Below are 15,000 nucleotides of genomic sequence, written 5' to 3'. Positions count from 1 at the left end.
CAGTGGACTAACCCTGTCTGAAACCTGAAGAGTTGACTAAACTCTCACAGATAACACCTAGGATTTACCTCAGTGGGCTAACCCTGTCTGAAACCCTGAAGAGTTGACTAAACTCTCACAGATAACATCTTTACCTCAGTGGGCTAACCCTGTCTGAAACCCTGAAGAGTTGACTAAACTCTCACTGATAACACCTAGGATTTACCTCAGTGGGCTAACCCTGTCTGAAACCTGAAGAGTTGACTAAACTCTCACAGATAACATCTTTACCTCAGTGGGCTAACCCTGTCTGAAACCCTGAAGAGTTGACTAAACTCTCACAGATAACATCTTTACCTCAGTGGACTAACCCTGTCTGAAACCCTGAAGAGTTGACTAAACTCTCACAGATAACACCTTTACCTCAGTGGACTAACCCTGTCTGAAACCCTGACGATGTGACTAAACTCTCACTGATAACACCTTTACCTCAGTGGGCTAACCCTGTCTGAAACCTGAAGAGTGGACTAAACTCTCACAGATAACACCTTAAAACCAGTGGGCTAACACAGTCTTTAGCCATGCTAACATGTGTTCGATACCCAGTCCATTACACATTCATTGTCATATACAAACCTTTTCCCATTGACAGATAAGTCCAGGGCTTTAGCTCAGTGGGCTAACACGATTCAAAACCCGGTTGGTTATAGATTCATGGTGCGAGTCCCACATTCATGATGAGTCCCACCTTTTCCCATTGACAGACAATGCCTAGGCATTAGCTCCGTGGGCTAACTAGGGTTAGCATAATGAGTCCCACCTTTTCCCATTGACAGACAATGCCTAGGCATTAGCTCAGTGGGCTAACTAGGGTTAACATAATGAGTCCCACCTTTTCCCATTGACAGACAATGCCTAGGCATTAGCTCAGTGGGCTAACTAGGGTTAACATAATGAGTCCCACCTTTTCCCATTGACAGACAATGCCTAGGCATTAGCTCAGTGGGCTAACTCGGGTTAACATAATGAGTCCCACCTTTTCCCATTGACAGACAATGCCTAGGCATTAGCTCCGTGGGCTAACGCGGGTTAGCATAATGAGTCCCACCTCTTCCCATTGGTTTCGGCCCCATCATGAGAAGACAGAGACAGGGAGCTCTTGTCCAGTCGGTTCCTGAACAGGCTCCACATCATGGGAGTCATCCAGGCAAACGAGGTGAAGGAGAAGAAGCCCGCATCGTCCATGGGGTTGGACCTGGACAGAGACAGACAACATCAGGGTGCAACAACAATTATACACACTGTTGTATGAAAAGATCCAATCCCATAGAGAGTTATTAGGGGTTAGGGGTATTATGGGTTAGGGTTATTATGGGTTAGGGGTATTATGGGTTAGAGTTATTATGGGTTAGGGGTTAGGGGTATTATGGGTTAGGGATATTATGGGTTAGGGATATTATAGGTTAGGGGTATTATGGGTTAGGGTTATTATGGGTTAGGGGTTAGGGGTATTATGGGTTAGGGATATTATGGGTTAGGGACATTATGGGTTAAGGGTTAGGGGTATTATGGGTTAGGTATATTATGGGTTAGGGATATTATGGGTTAGGGGTTAGGGGTATTATGGGTTAGGGGTTAGGGTTATTATGGGTTAGGGTTATTATGGGTTAGGGGTATTATGGGTTAGGGGTATTATGGGTTAGGGGTTAGGGGTATTATGGGTTAGGGGTTAGGGTTATTATGGGTTAGGGTTCTTATGGGTTAGGGGTATTATGGGTTAGGGGAATTATGGGTTAGGGGTATTATGGGTTACCGGTTAGGGTTATTATGGTTAGGGGTTAGTGTTATTATGGGGTTAGGGGTTAGGGGGTAGGGTTATTAGGGGTTAGGGGTTAGGGGGTATGGTTATTAGGGGGTAGGGTTATTAGGGGGTAGGGTTATTTTGGGTTAGGGGGTAGGGTTAGGGGGTAGGGTTATTAGGGGTAGGGTTATTAGGGGATAGGGTTATTAGGGGGTAGGGTTATTAGGGGGTAGGGTTATTAGGGGGTAGGGTTATTATGGGGTAGGGTTATTAGGGGGTAGGTTTATTAGGGGGTAGGGTTATTAGGGGGTAGGGCGTAGGGTTCTTTTGGGTTAGGGGGTAGGGTTAGAGGGTAGGGTTATTAGGGAGTAGGGGTTAGGGGTTAGGGTTATTATGGGTTAGGGTCATTATGTTTAGCGGTATTATGAGTTACCGGTTAGGGTTATTATGGGTTAGGGGTTATGGGGTAGGGTTATTAGGGGGTAGGAGTTAGGGGTTAGGGGTTAGAGGTGTGTAGTTGGGACTTACTTGTTTGAGAAGCGGAATGGGATCATGTTCTGCAGGCTGGTGTGGTACTTGAGGTGTTTGTTGGGAGGGGGGTCCTCTTCCCTGTAGTCCAGGGAAGGTAGGCCCTCTGGATTCATCTCCATGGTGGCATTAGAATCACAATTCCATTTAACACTATCACTTCTCTTCCTCTGTTCATGAAGAAAGGAGGGTCGAGAGGGAGAGAGACAATTACAGTATAACACTATCACTTCTCTTCCTCTGTACATGGAGAAAGGAGGGTCGAGAGGGAGAGAGACAATTACAGTATAACACTATCACTTCTCTTCCTCTGTACATGGAGAAAGGAGGGTCGAGAGGGAGAGAGACAATTACAGTATAACACTATCACTTCTCTTCCTAGCCTTTATATCCCTAGGGGACAAAGAGTGTATTGTAACCAAGGAGGGGACAAATGTACCATCAAAGAGTGTATTGTAACCAAGGAGGGGACAAATGTACCCCAAGCTTCAATGGCAGAATCAAAGACAACAACAAAATCCACAGGCAAACAAGATGGCAGAGAGAGAGAGAGAGAGAAAGAGAGAAAGAGAGAGAGAGAGAGAGAGAGAGAGAGAAAGACCACAAGAAAATAAGATGACAGAGAGAGAGAGAGAGAGAGAGAGAGAGAGAGAGAGAGAGAGAGAGACCACCGGGAAACAAGATGGCAGAGAGAGAGAGAGAAAGACCACAGGGAAACAAGATGGCAGAGAGAGAGAGAGAGAGAGAGAGAGAGAGAGAGAGAGAGAGAGAGAGAGAGAGAGACCACCGGGAAACAAGATGGCAGAGAGAAAGAGAGAAAGACCACAGGGAAACAAGATGGCAGAGAGAGAGAGAGAGAGAGAAAGACCACAGGAAAAAAAGATGGCAGAGAGAGAGAGGCCACCGGGAAACAAGATGGCAGAGAGAGAGAGAGAGAGAGAGAGAGAGAGAGAGAGAGAGAAAGACCACATGAAAACAAGATGGCAGAGAGAGAGAGAGAGAGAAAGACCACAGGAAAACAAGATGGTAGAGAGAGAGAGAGAGACCACAGGGAAACAAGATGGCAGAGAGAGAGAGAGAAAGACCACAGGGAAACAAGATGGCAGAGAGAGAGAGAGAGAGAGAGAGAGAGAGAGACCACAGGGAAACAAGATGGCAGAGATAGAGAGAGAAAGACCACAGGGAAACAAGATGGCAGAGAGAGAGAGAGAGAGAGAGAGAGAGAGAGAGAGAGAGAGACCACAGGGAAACAAGATGGCAGAGAGAGAGAAAGACCACAGGGAAACAAGATGGCAGAGAGAGAGTCCTCTGTTGTCAGAGGACAAACACTAGGCCCTGGAGCTGTTGTCAGAGGACAAACACGAGACATGTCCTGGAGCTGTTGTCAGAGGACAAACACTGGACATGCCCTAGAGCTGTTGTCAGAGGACAAACACTAGGCCCTGGAGCTGTTGTCAGAGGACAAACACGAGACATGTCCTGGAGCTGTTGTCAGAGGACAAACACTGGACATGCCCTAGAGCTGTTGTCAGAGGACAAACACTAGGCCCTGGAGCTGTTGTCAGAGGACAAACACTGGACCTGCCCTAGAGCTGTTGTCAGAGGACAAACACTGGACATGCCCTAGAGCTGTTGTCAGAGGACAAACACTAGGCCCTGGAGCTGTTGTCAAAGGACAAACACTAGGCCCTGGAGCTGTTGTCAGAGGACAAACACTGGACATGCCCTAGAGCTGTTGTCAGAGGACAAACACTAGGCATGTCCTGGAGCTGTTGTCAGAGGACAAACACTAGGCCCTGGAGCTGTTGTCAGAGGACAAACACTGGACATGCCCTAGAGCTGTTGTCAGAGGACAAACACTGGACATGTCCTGGAGCTGTTGTCAGAGGACAAACACTAGACATGTCCTGGAGCTGTTGTCAGAGGACAAACACTAGGCCCTGGAGCTGTTGTCAGAGGACAAACACTAGGCATGCCCTGGAGCTGTTGTCAGAGGACAAACACTAGGCGTGTCCTGGAGCTGTTGTCAGAGGACAAACACTAGGCCCTGGAGCTGTTGTCAGAGGACAAACACTGGGCATGCCCTGGAGCTGTTGTCAGAGGACAGACTAGGGTCCCCGAGTCACACCATAATTCACACGGGCACAAACGACCTGAGGGCCCAGCAGGAAAGGGACTGATTGAACAAGCTTCTTCTACTTTCCCCCAACGCACCAGTGGTTACATCCACCCTGCTACCATACAGTGGGTGAATGCAAGCATTTCCCTGGACTGTGCGGCCCAGACCAGCGAGACACCCTCCCAGACCTGCAAAGACCCCCCCCCCCCCCCCTCCCAGAAGGACCTGCACCAAGAGAACCCACTCCACACCCCTACACCAAGACCACAGCATCACCAGCCACACCCCAACCAGCCGAGACCCACCCAAACAAACCCACCCAAACACCAGCCCAAACCCCATCCTGCGACAGGCCCAACCCCCACCAGGCCCAACCCCCACTAAGACACCCTCCCAAGCCCCATCCTGAGACAGGCCCAACCCCCACTAATAAACCCACCCAAGCCCCATCCTGAGACAGACCCAACCCCCACTAATACACACGCCCAAGCCCCATTCTGAGACAGGCCCAACCCCCACCAGGCCCAACCCCCACGAATACACCCGCCCAAGCCCCATCCTGAGACAGGCCCAACCCCCACTAATACACCCACCCAAGCCCCATCCTGAGACAGGCCCAACCCCCACTAATACACCCACCCAAGCCCCGTCCTGAGACAGGCCCAACCCACACTAACACACCCGCCTAAGCCCCATCCTGAGACAGACCCAACCCCCACTAACACACCCGCCTAAGCCCCATCCTGAGACAGACCCAAACCCCACTAATACACCCGCCCAAGCCCCATCCTGAGACAGACCCAACCCCCACTAATAGACCCACCCAAGCCCCGTCCTGAGACAGGCCCAACCCCCACTAATACACCCGCCAAAGCCCCATCCTGAGACAGGCCCAACCCCCACTAACACACCCGCCCAAGCCCCATCCTGAGACAGACCCAACCCCCACTAACACACCCTCCCAAGCCCCATCCTGAGACAGGCCCAACCCACACTAACACACCCGCCTAAGCCCCATCCTGAGACAGACCCAACCCCCACTAACACACCCGCCTAAGCCCCATCCTGAGACAGACCCAACCCCCACTAATACACCCGCCCAAGCCCCGTCCTGAGACCTAAGAGTATGTATCAGATGTTCAACAAGCTCTGCTCACACCTACTGTGATGGTCTGTGCCTAAACCACACAAAAACAACACTAGACACTATGGAACTAAAATATTTTACGATCTCATCCTGGAATATCCAAGGTCTGAGGTCATCTGCCTTTGGTCTAAAGAGGAACCTGGACTTCGTCAAAGAAATCAGAAATACAGACATTATCATCCAACAAGAAACCTGGTACAGAGGAGATGGACCCACTGGTTTTCCTCTAGGTTACAGAGAGCTGGTAGTCCCATCCACCAAACTACCAGGTGGGTGGTATAGAGGAGATGGACCCACTGGTGGCACTCTAGGTTACAGAGAGCTGGTAGTCCCATCCACCAAACTACCAGGTGGGTGGTAAAGAGGAGATGGACCCACTGGTTGTCCTCTAGGTTACAGAGAGCTGGTAGTCCCATCCACCAAACTACCAGGTGGGTGGTATAGTGGAGATGGATCCACTGGTTGCCCTCTAGGTTACAGAGAGCTGGTAGTCCCATCCACCAAACTACCAGGTGGGTGGTAGAGAGGAGATGGACCCACTGGTTGCCCTCTAGGTTACAGAGAGCTGGTAGTCCCATCCACCACACTACCAGGTGGGTGGTATAGAGGAGATGGACCCACTGGTTGCCCTCTAGGTTACAGAGAGCTGGTCGTCCCATCCACCACACTACCAGGTTTAGAGGAGATGGACCCACTGGTTGCCCTCTAGGTTACAGAGAGCTGGTAGTCCCATCCACCACACTACCAGGTGGGTGGTATAGAGGAGATGGACCCACTGGTTGTCCTCTAGGTTACAGAGAGCTGGTAGTCCCATCCACCAAACTACCAGGTGGGTGGTAGAGAGGAGATGGACCCACTGGTTGCCCTCTAGGTTACAGAGAGCTGGTAGTCCCATCCACCACACTACCAGGTGGGTGGTATAGAGGAGATGGACCCACTGGTTGCCCTCTAGGTTACAGAGAGCTGGTCGTCCCATCCACCAAACTACCAGGTGGGTGGTATAGAGGAGATGAACCCACTGGTTGTCCTCTAGGTTACAGAGAGCTGGTAGTCCCATCCACTAAACTACCAGGTGGGTGGTACAGAGGAGATGAACCCACTGGTTGTCCTCTAGGTTACAGAGAGCTGGTAGTCCCATCCACCACACTACCAGGTGGGTGGTATAGAGGAGATGGACCCACTGGTTGTCCTCTAGGTTACAGAGAGTTGGTAGTCCCATCCACCACACTACCAGGTGGGTGGTATAGAGGAGATGGACCCACTGGTTGTCCTCTAGGTTACAGAGAGCTGGTAGTCCCATCCACCAAACTACCAGGTGGGGGGTATAGAGGAGATGGACCCACTGGTTGTCCTCTAGGTTACAGAGAGCTGGTAGTCCCATCCACCACACTACCAGGTGGGTGGTATAGAGGAGACGGACCCACTGGTTGTCCTCTAGGTTACAGAGAGCTGGTAGTCCCATCCACCAAACTACCAGGTGGGTGGTATAGAGGAGACGAACCCACAAGTTGCCCTTATGGTTACAGAGAGCTGGTAGTCCCATCCACCAAACTACCAGGTGGGTGGTATAGAGGAGATGGACCCACTGGTTGTCCTCTAGGTTACAGAGAGCTGGTAGTCCCATCCCATCCACCAGGTGTGAAACAGGGAAGAGACTCGGGCAGTATGCTAATTTGGTATAGAGCAGACCTAACCCACTATTAAATTTGTCAAAAAAGGAACATTTTACATCTGGCTAGAAATGAATAAGGAAATTATCTCAACAGAGAAAAATGTCCTCATTCGTACTACCCAGATCCCCCCCACCTGAATCCCCATACTTTAACGACGACAGCTTCTCCATCCTCGAGGGGGAGATCAACCATTTCCAGGCCCAGTGACTGGGGGAGATCAACCATTTCCAGGCCCAGTGACTGGGGGAGATCAACCCTTTCCAGGCCCAGTGACTGGGGGAGATCAACCATTTCCAGGCCCAGTGACTGGGGGAGATCAACCCTTTCCAGGCCCAGTGACTGGGGGAGATCAACCATTTCCAGGCCCAGTGACTGGGGGAGATCAACCCTTTCCAGGCCCAGTGACTGGGGGAGATCAACCCTTTCCAGGCCCAGTGACTGGGGGAGATCAACCCTTTCCAGGCCCAGTGACTGGGGGAGATCAACCCTTTCCAGGCCCAGTGACTGGGGGAGATCAACCCTTTCCAGGCCCAGTGACTGGGGGAGATCAACCCTTTCCAGGCCCAGTGACTGGGGGAGATCAACCCTTTCCAGGCCCAGTGACTGGGGGAGATCAACCCTTTCCAGGCCCAGTGACTGGGGGAGATCAACCCTTTCCAGGCCCAGTGACTGGGGGAGATCAACCCTTTCCAGGCCCAGTGACTGGGGGAGATCAACCCTTTCCAGGCCCAGTGACTGGGGGAGATCAACCCTTTCCAGGCCCAGTGACTGGGGGAGATCAACCCTTTCCAGGCCCAGTGACTGGGGGAGATCAACCCTTTCCAGGCCCAGTGACTGGGGGAGATCAACCCTTTCCAGGCCCAGTGACTGGGGGAGATCAACCCTTTCCAGGCCCAGTGACTGGGGGAGATCAACCCTTTCCAGGCCCAGTGACTGGGGGAGATCAACCCTTTCCAGGCCCAGTGACTGGGGGAGATCAACCCTTTCCAGGCCCAGTGACTGGGGGAGATCAACCCTTTCCAGGCCCAGTGACTGGGGGAGATCAACCCTTTCCAGGCCCAGTGACTGGGGGAGATCAACCCTTTCCAGGCCCAGTGACTGGGGGAGATCAACCCTTTCCAGGCCCAGTGACTGGGGGAGATCAACCCTTTCCAGGCCCAGTGACTGGGGGAGATCAACCCTTTCCAGGCCCAGTGACTGGGGGAGATCAACCCTTTCCAGGCCCAGTGACTGGCGGAGATCAACCCTTTCCAGGCCCAGTGACTGGGGGAGATCAACCCTTTCCAGGCCCAGTGACTTGGGGAGATCAACCCTTTCCAGGCCCAGTGACTGGGGGAGATCAACCCTTTCCAGGCCCAGTGACTGGGGGAGATCAACCCTTTCCAGGCCCAGTGACTGGGGGAGATCAACCCTTTCCAGGCCCAGTGACTGGGGGAGATCAACCCTTTCCAGGCCCAGTGACTGGGGGAGATCAACCCTTTCCAGGCCCAGTGACTGGGGGAGATCAACCCTTTCCAGGCCCAGTGACTGGGGGAGATCAACCCTTTCCAGGCCCAGTGACTGGGGGAGATCAACCCTTTCCAGGCCCAGTGACTGGGGGAGATTTTCCAGTCTTCGGATGATTTTCAGTAACCTATACTCTTCTCTTTAAGGTAGAAATAATGATCAATATAAGCTTAAATATTAGACATGTGTAAGCAGAATGAAGGCTAAACCTATGTGAGTGTTTGTTATGGGATTTTTATGAATAATGACTACATTTTGTATACATTTAACGTAGAACTATGTAACTAAACAGAATACTACCCTGTCACTGTATGAATGTATGAATCATATCATTATAATCATAACACTAAATAATGTGTGTAGTTTTAGCCAAGAATTAGAACAAGGACTTTCTGTTCCTTGTTAGAAACGAATGGCGCTATCGTCAGACCGGCTGGAATACGCTGTTCCTTACAGGACATTCTGTCCCCACCCAGGGAGGGGAGAGACCTTGGGCTTGTAGTAGATTATTTAGCAGGTGGAAGACAATGTGAGAAGGCTTGTAAACTACAGTGCCTTGCGAAAGTATTCGGCGCCCTTGAACTTTGCGACCTTTTGCCACATTTCAGGCTTCAAACATAAAGATATAAAACTGTATTTTTTTGTGAAGAATCAACAACAAGTGGGACACAATCATGAAGTGGAACGACATTTATTGGATATTTCAAACTTTTTTAACAAATCAAAAACTGAAAAATTGGGCGTGCATAATAATAATAAATAATAAAGCCATTAAAGAAGGAGTCAATCAGCAAAGGGTCTTGAGGGGATTCAGAGGTGTATAGCGCAGAGTAAAATTGTTTAAATTGATCATTGATCTCTTTATGTATAACTGTGGTGGCACCAGATGGGGTCCTTATTTGTGGGATTAACCGTGAGGCCTCAGATTTACGGATCTGATGTGCAAGGAGTTTACTGGCCTTGTCGCCTTGTTCATAGACTTTGTATCGAGCTCGCAAGAGTAACTGTTCAGCTTGCCTGGTAGAAAGCTCATCAAATTCAGATTGGAGTAGTTGGCGCTCTTTATGTAGATCAGAGGAAGGATCCGTAGCATACTTCTCATCCAATGTGGCTATGGACTCGCTCAGGTCCCGAAGTCGCTGGGAGCGAACTCTGTTTTGGTTGGCTGTATAAGAAATAATTTGGCCACGTAGGTATGCTTTGAGAGACTCCCATATGGTAGAGCAGGACATACCTGGTGTTGAATTAGTTTCTAGGAATAAGGTAATTTCAGAAGAAATGAAATTGACAAACTCCTTATCTGAGAGTAAAATGGGGTTGAGACGCCATTGATAACACCTAGGAGGTCGCTGGGGAAACTCTAGTTCAAGCACTAATGGTGAATGGTCAGAGATAACAATACTCTCGTAAGTACACTGCCGAAGGTTAGGCAGAAGTTTTTTGTCCAAAAAGAAGTAATCAATCCGGGAGTATGTTTGATGAACATGAGAATAAAAGGAATACTGTCTCTCTGTAGGATGTAGGAAACGCCAGGCCTCAAACATAGCATATTTCTGAAGAAAGGATTGAATAAGTAGGGCACATTTAGATGGGCCTGTATTTATTTGTGAGGACTTGTCCAGAACTGGGGACATTTTACAGTTGAAATCCCCCCCTAAAATCAACAAATGAGACTCTAAATTGGGAATAGCAGACAGAAAGGAAGAAATGAAACTTGTGTCATCCCAATTGGGAGCATAAACACTAGCCAAAACAAGAGGGGTAGAAAACAGTTCACCAGTTACTATGACGTATCGTCCCTTGGGATCAGCAATAACCTCAGAAGCTACAAAGGGAGTAGCTTTATCAACCAGAATAGCAGCACCTCTTGATTTACTATGAAAATTTGAGTGGAACACTTGACCAACCCAGTCCTTACGCATCCTAAAATGCTCACCAGTCCTCAAGTGAGTCTCTTGTAGAAATGCAATATTTGCATTCAAACCCTTTAAGTGTGGCAACACCCTCTTACACTTCACCGGGTTGTTAACTCCTTTGGTATTCCAAGAAATGTACTTGATCGTATTATTTCGGCCCCTCTGGGCATTCCCGTTATTCAACCCTGTCATTAGAGCATAGAATGGAAAAGCAATGAGTGCCCAAAACCCCCAGAATAACTTGTCTCAGAGTAATAATGTACGGTGGTAAATGTTTGGAAAAAGTACAGAAAAAAAACAGAAAAAAAAAATAAAAAGACGGAATGAGAATTAGAACATTAGAACTGAACAATTCAATTCAAGCTCAGAGTGGTATTGCGGGGTCGGAGGATCTCCATCTTCTCATGAAAAAAGTGCACTCGAAGAATTATGTCACGGGGCCTCTCCCCATTCCGGGGCTTTGGGCGCAGCGACCGGTGGGCTCGATCAATCAGGGGCTTTTCATCTAAGGCAAGAACATCCTTCAGCAGCCCTGAAACGAAATCCGTGGCGCGATGCATTTCCGCGGACTCTGGGACTGATACAAGTCTCAGATTATTGCGGCGAGAGAATCCCTCTAAACTCACACAGCTCTCCCTCACCTTTTTCAAATCCGCAGCTAGGCGTTTAACTTCAGCCTCCAGGGATGTAGTTAAGTCGGAGACATTAGTAGCGGAGGCCTCCAGTGCTGCAATCGTTGTAGTGTGTGACGCAGTTGTTGTTTTGAGTAATGTAATTGCCGGCACAGTCTCGTTCCGCAGGATGGTTAAATCTGCTTTTAAAGTATCAGAAACCTCCTGTATTCTGGCCTCAATCGTAGCAACCATCTGTGTTTTCATTTCAACTATCTCAGAGCGTAGTGGTTTGATGGCCTCGAGAATGTTCATTTCAGCGCCGCCAGGCCAAGCCGCGCCCCCGGGTAAAGTGTGCGTCCCCGGGCCCTCAGACTCAGGAGAGGGCGGTGATGAGAGCGGGTCTTGTAGGCCGGGTTTTCTCAAAGTCATGCTTTTGGCCTTATGTTTGGTCGACATGCTGACATTCGGAAGCAAAGTAGTCTTGGTTTTTACGGAAAGGGATCACCAAATTAATACCTGAAAATAAATATGGTTCTGCTGCAGAATTCACATAAACTTTAAGAATACCACGGGAGCAAACGGAGAACACGTCAGTCGCACCCCTACCATCCCCCGAGGAGGGACATTTCTGACGAAATGTGAGGTATTTAAACCAATGTACATGGTATTATGACCAGAGCTCTCGAGAATAAACAGCTATTGGCTAATTTTGGTGGCTGGTCTCTGTCCATTTTATGCAAAATGAGAACCTTACAAATTCTTGAATTGAAATTGATAATTGAATTGGTTGAATCAACATCGAATTGACCATTGGACATGCAGAGAACAGAACGTAAGCAGAATCTGTGAAGATGAGGCAAGGTAAACCAACAATATATCTCTGGTCTGGGCCATATCTGATCTTGTGAAGGCTACAGGACACACATATAAGTTAAGTATACATTGATAATGTAGATCTGAACTCGTAAAGACCTTTGGACAGGAACATTAGCTAAGAGGTATGCATGTCACGCCACCAATATAATCTACGCCCCAATATCTGAGCCAATAAGAGAATGGAAACTATGTAACAAAGCAAATGGGGTGATGGCATCATTATGTAAAGGTAGAAACTGTAGAAAAGCCAAGCGCTAAGAATGAGGAGGCAGTTCTTCCATGGAGTTGCTTGGCTTTGTTGTCCTCTGTAATAATAGTCCATAGGAGGGCTTTGTTGCGATATAGGAAGCCGATTCTAGATTTAATTTAGGATTGGGAGATGCTTAATGTGAGTCTGAAAGGAGAGTTTACAGTCTAACCAGACTCCTAGGTATTTGTAGTTGTCCACGTATTCTAAGTCAGAACCGTCCAGAGTAGTGATGCTGGACTGGCGGGCAGGTGCAGGCAGCGATCGGTTGAACAGCATGCCTTTAGTTTTACTTGCATTTAAGAGCCGTTGAAGGCCACGGAAGGAGATTTGTATGGCATTGAAGCTCGTCTGGAGGTTAGTTAACATAGTGTCCAAAGAGGGGCCAGAAGTATACAGAATGGTGTCGTCTGCGTAGAGGTGGATCAGAGAATCACCAGCAGCCAGAGCAACATCATTGATGTATACAGAGAAGAGAGTCGGCCCGAGGCTTAAACCCTGTGGCACCTCCATAGAGACTTCCAGAGGTCCGGACAACAGGCCCTCCGATTTGACACACTGAACTCTGTCTGAGAAGTAGCTGGTGAACCAGGCGAGAGAGTCATTTGAGAAACCAAGGCTGTTGAGTCTGCAGATAAGAATGTGGTGATTGACAGAGTAAGAATGAATACGACTGCACAGTATTGTCTCTTATCGATGGCGGTTATGATATCGTTTAGGACCTTGAGCGTGGCTGAGGTGCACCCATGACCAGCTCTGAAACCAGATTGCACGACACAGGACACAGGATGATTTTGTGTTGGTTAAGTGTAGTCAGGTCTGGGGAGACCCAAGGGCTATATCTGTTCCTGTTTCAATTTTTTTTGAATGGGGCATGCTTATTTAAGATGGTGAGGAAGGCACTTTTAAAGAATAACCAGGCATCCTCTACTGATGGAATGAGGTCAATATCCTTCCAGGATACCCGGGCCAGGTTGAATAGAAAGGCCTGCTCGCTGAAGTATTTTAGGGAGCGTTTGACAGTGATGAGGGGTGGTCATTTGACCGTGGACCCATTACGGATGCAGGCAATGAGGCAGTGATCACGGAGATTTTGGTTGAAGACAGCAGAGGTGTATTTGGATGGCAAATTGGTTAGGATGATATCTGTGAGGGTGCCCGTGTTTACAGATTTGGTGTTGTACCTGGTAGGTTCATTGATAATTTGTGTGAGATTGAAGATAGATTTTGGGCAATCAATTCACATATGGTGTCCAGGGCACAGCTGGGGGCAGAAGGTGGTCTATAGCAAGCGGAAACGGTGAGAGACTTGTTTCTGGAAAGGTGGATTTTTGAAAGTAGAAGCTTGAATTGTTTGGGTACAGACCTGGATAGCATGACAGAACTCTGCAGGTTATCTCTGCAGTAGATTGCAACTCCACCCCCTTTGGCAGTTCTATCTTGTCGGAAAATGTTATAGTATAGGGATGGAAATTTCAGGGGTTTTGGTTAATTTCTTAAGTCAGGATTCAGACACGGCTAAGACATCAGGGTTGGCAGAGTGTGCTAAAGCAGTGAGTAAAACAAACTCAGGGAGGAGGCTTCTAATGTTAACATGCATGAAACCAAGGCTTTTTTACGGTTACAGAGGTCATCAACAGAGATAGCCCTGGGGAATGGGAGTGGAGCTAGGCACTGGATAAAATAGCATCAAGGTATAATGTACAGACAAAGGTAAGGTAGGATGTGAATACAGTGGAGGTAAACCTAGGCATTGAGAGATGAAGAGAGAGGTATTGTCTCTAGAAACATAATTGAAACCAGGAGATGTCATTGCATGTGTGGGTGGTGGAACTAATAGGTTGGATAAGGTATAGTGAGCAGGACTAGAGGCTCTACAGTGAAATAAGCCAATAAACACTAACCAGAACAGCAATGGACAAGGCATATTGACATTAAGGAGAAGCATGCTTAGTCGAGTGATCAAAAGGGTCCAGTGAGTGGAGAGGTTGGTTGGGGGTCATGGCGATTTAGACAGCTAGCCAGGCCAACCGGTAGCAAGCCAGCATAGGATGGAGGTCTGTTATTAGCCAACTCTTGCGTTCCGTCAGTAGATTAGTGGGGTTCCGTGTGGTAGAGGGGATTAATCCAAATCACACAACAACAACAAAAATAAAAACAATAGATATAGTTATAGAGGCCCAAGAAGAAAACATAATAATAATACAAATAAATAAATAAATTGTCCGATTGTCTATTCAGATAGCAGCCGATAAGACAGCTAAAGGTTAGCAGGCCGCAGATGGGCGTTCAGGTAACGTCGTGACAGAGGAGCCAGCCGGATAACTCCTTTGGGTAGATAATGTCGGCAGTCCAGTTGTGAAGGCCCGGTGGGGCTCCGCGTAGGCAGTAAAATGGGTCCGGATAGGTGACTGCAGCCCAGGAGTGATTGATGGAACTCAGGAGTGATTGACGGAGCTGGCTAGCTCCGGAATAATTGATGTTTGCTCCGGAATCGACGAAAGCCGATAGTCACACGGATAGCAGCTAGCTAGCTGTGAGATCCAGGTATGAATGTCCTGAGTTAGCGGTTGAAATCCATGGACATGGAGAGA

The 15,000-nt window shown here is 48.6% G+C and overlaps 1 protein-coding gene across 8 annotated transcripts in view; it reads right to left on the bottom strand.

The window, feature by feature from the left end:
• Positions 1 to 15,000, bottom strand: part of LOC110516197 (multidrug resistance-associated protein 9) — a 198,014-nt gene that overhangs the window by 103,392 nt on the left and 79,622 nt on the right. For all 8 annotated transcript variants that reach the window (XM_036963498.1, XM_036963492.1, XM_036963493.1 and 5 more), the window contains 2 exons: positions 2,309 to 2,478; positions 1,088 to 1,234 (listed from right to left, as the gene is read on the bottom strand). In XM_036963498.1, coding sequence (XP_036819393.1) covers positions 1,088 to 1,234; positions 2,309 to 2,478 — 317 coding nt within the window. The remainder of the gene's footprint in view (positions 1 to 1,087; positions 1,235 to 2,308; positions 2,479 to 15,000) is intronic.

This window comes from Oncorhynchus mykiss, chromosome 26 (assembly GCF_013265735.2).
Source record: "Oncorhynchus mykiss isolate Arlee chromosome 26, USDA_OmykA_1.1, whole genome shotgun sequence".
Classification (NCBI taxonomy): domain Eukaryota; kingdom Metazoa; phylum Chordata; class Actinopteri; order Salmoniformes; family Salmonidae; genus Oncorhynchus; species Oncorhynchus mykiss.
The sequence above is the reverse complement of the archived record's forward strand: the minus strand, read 5'-3'. Positions and strand labels throughout refer to the sequence as shown.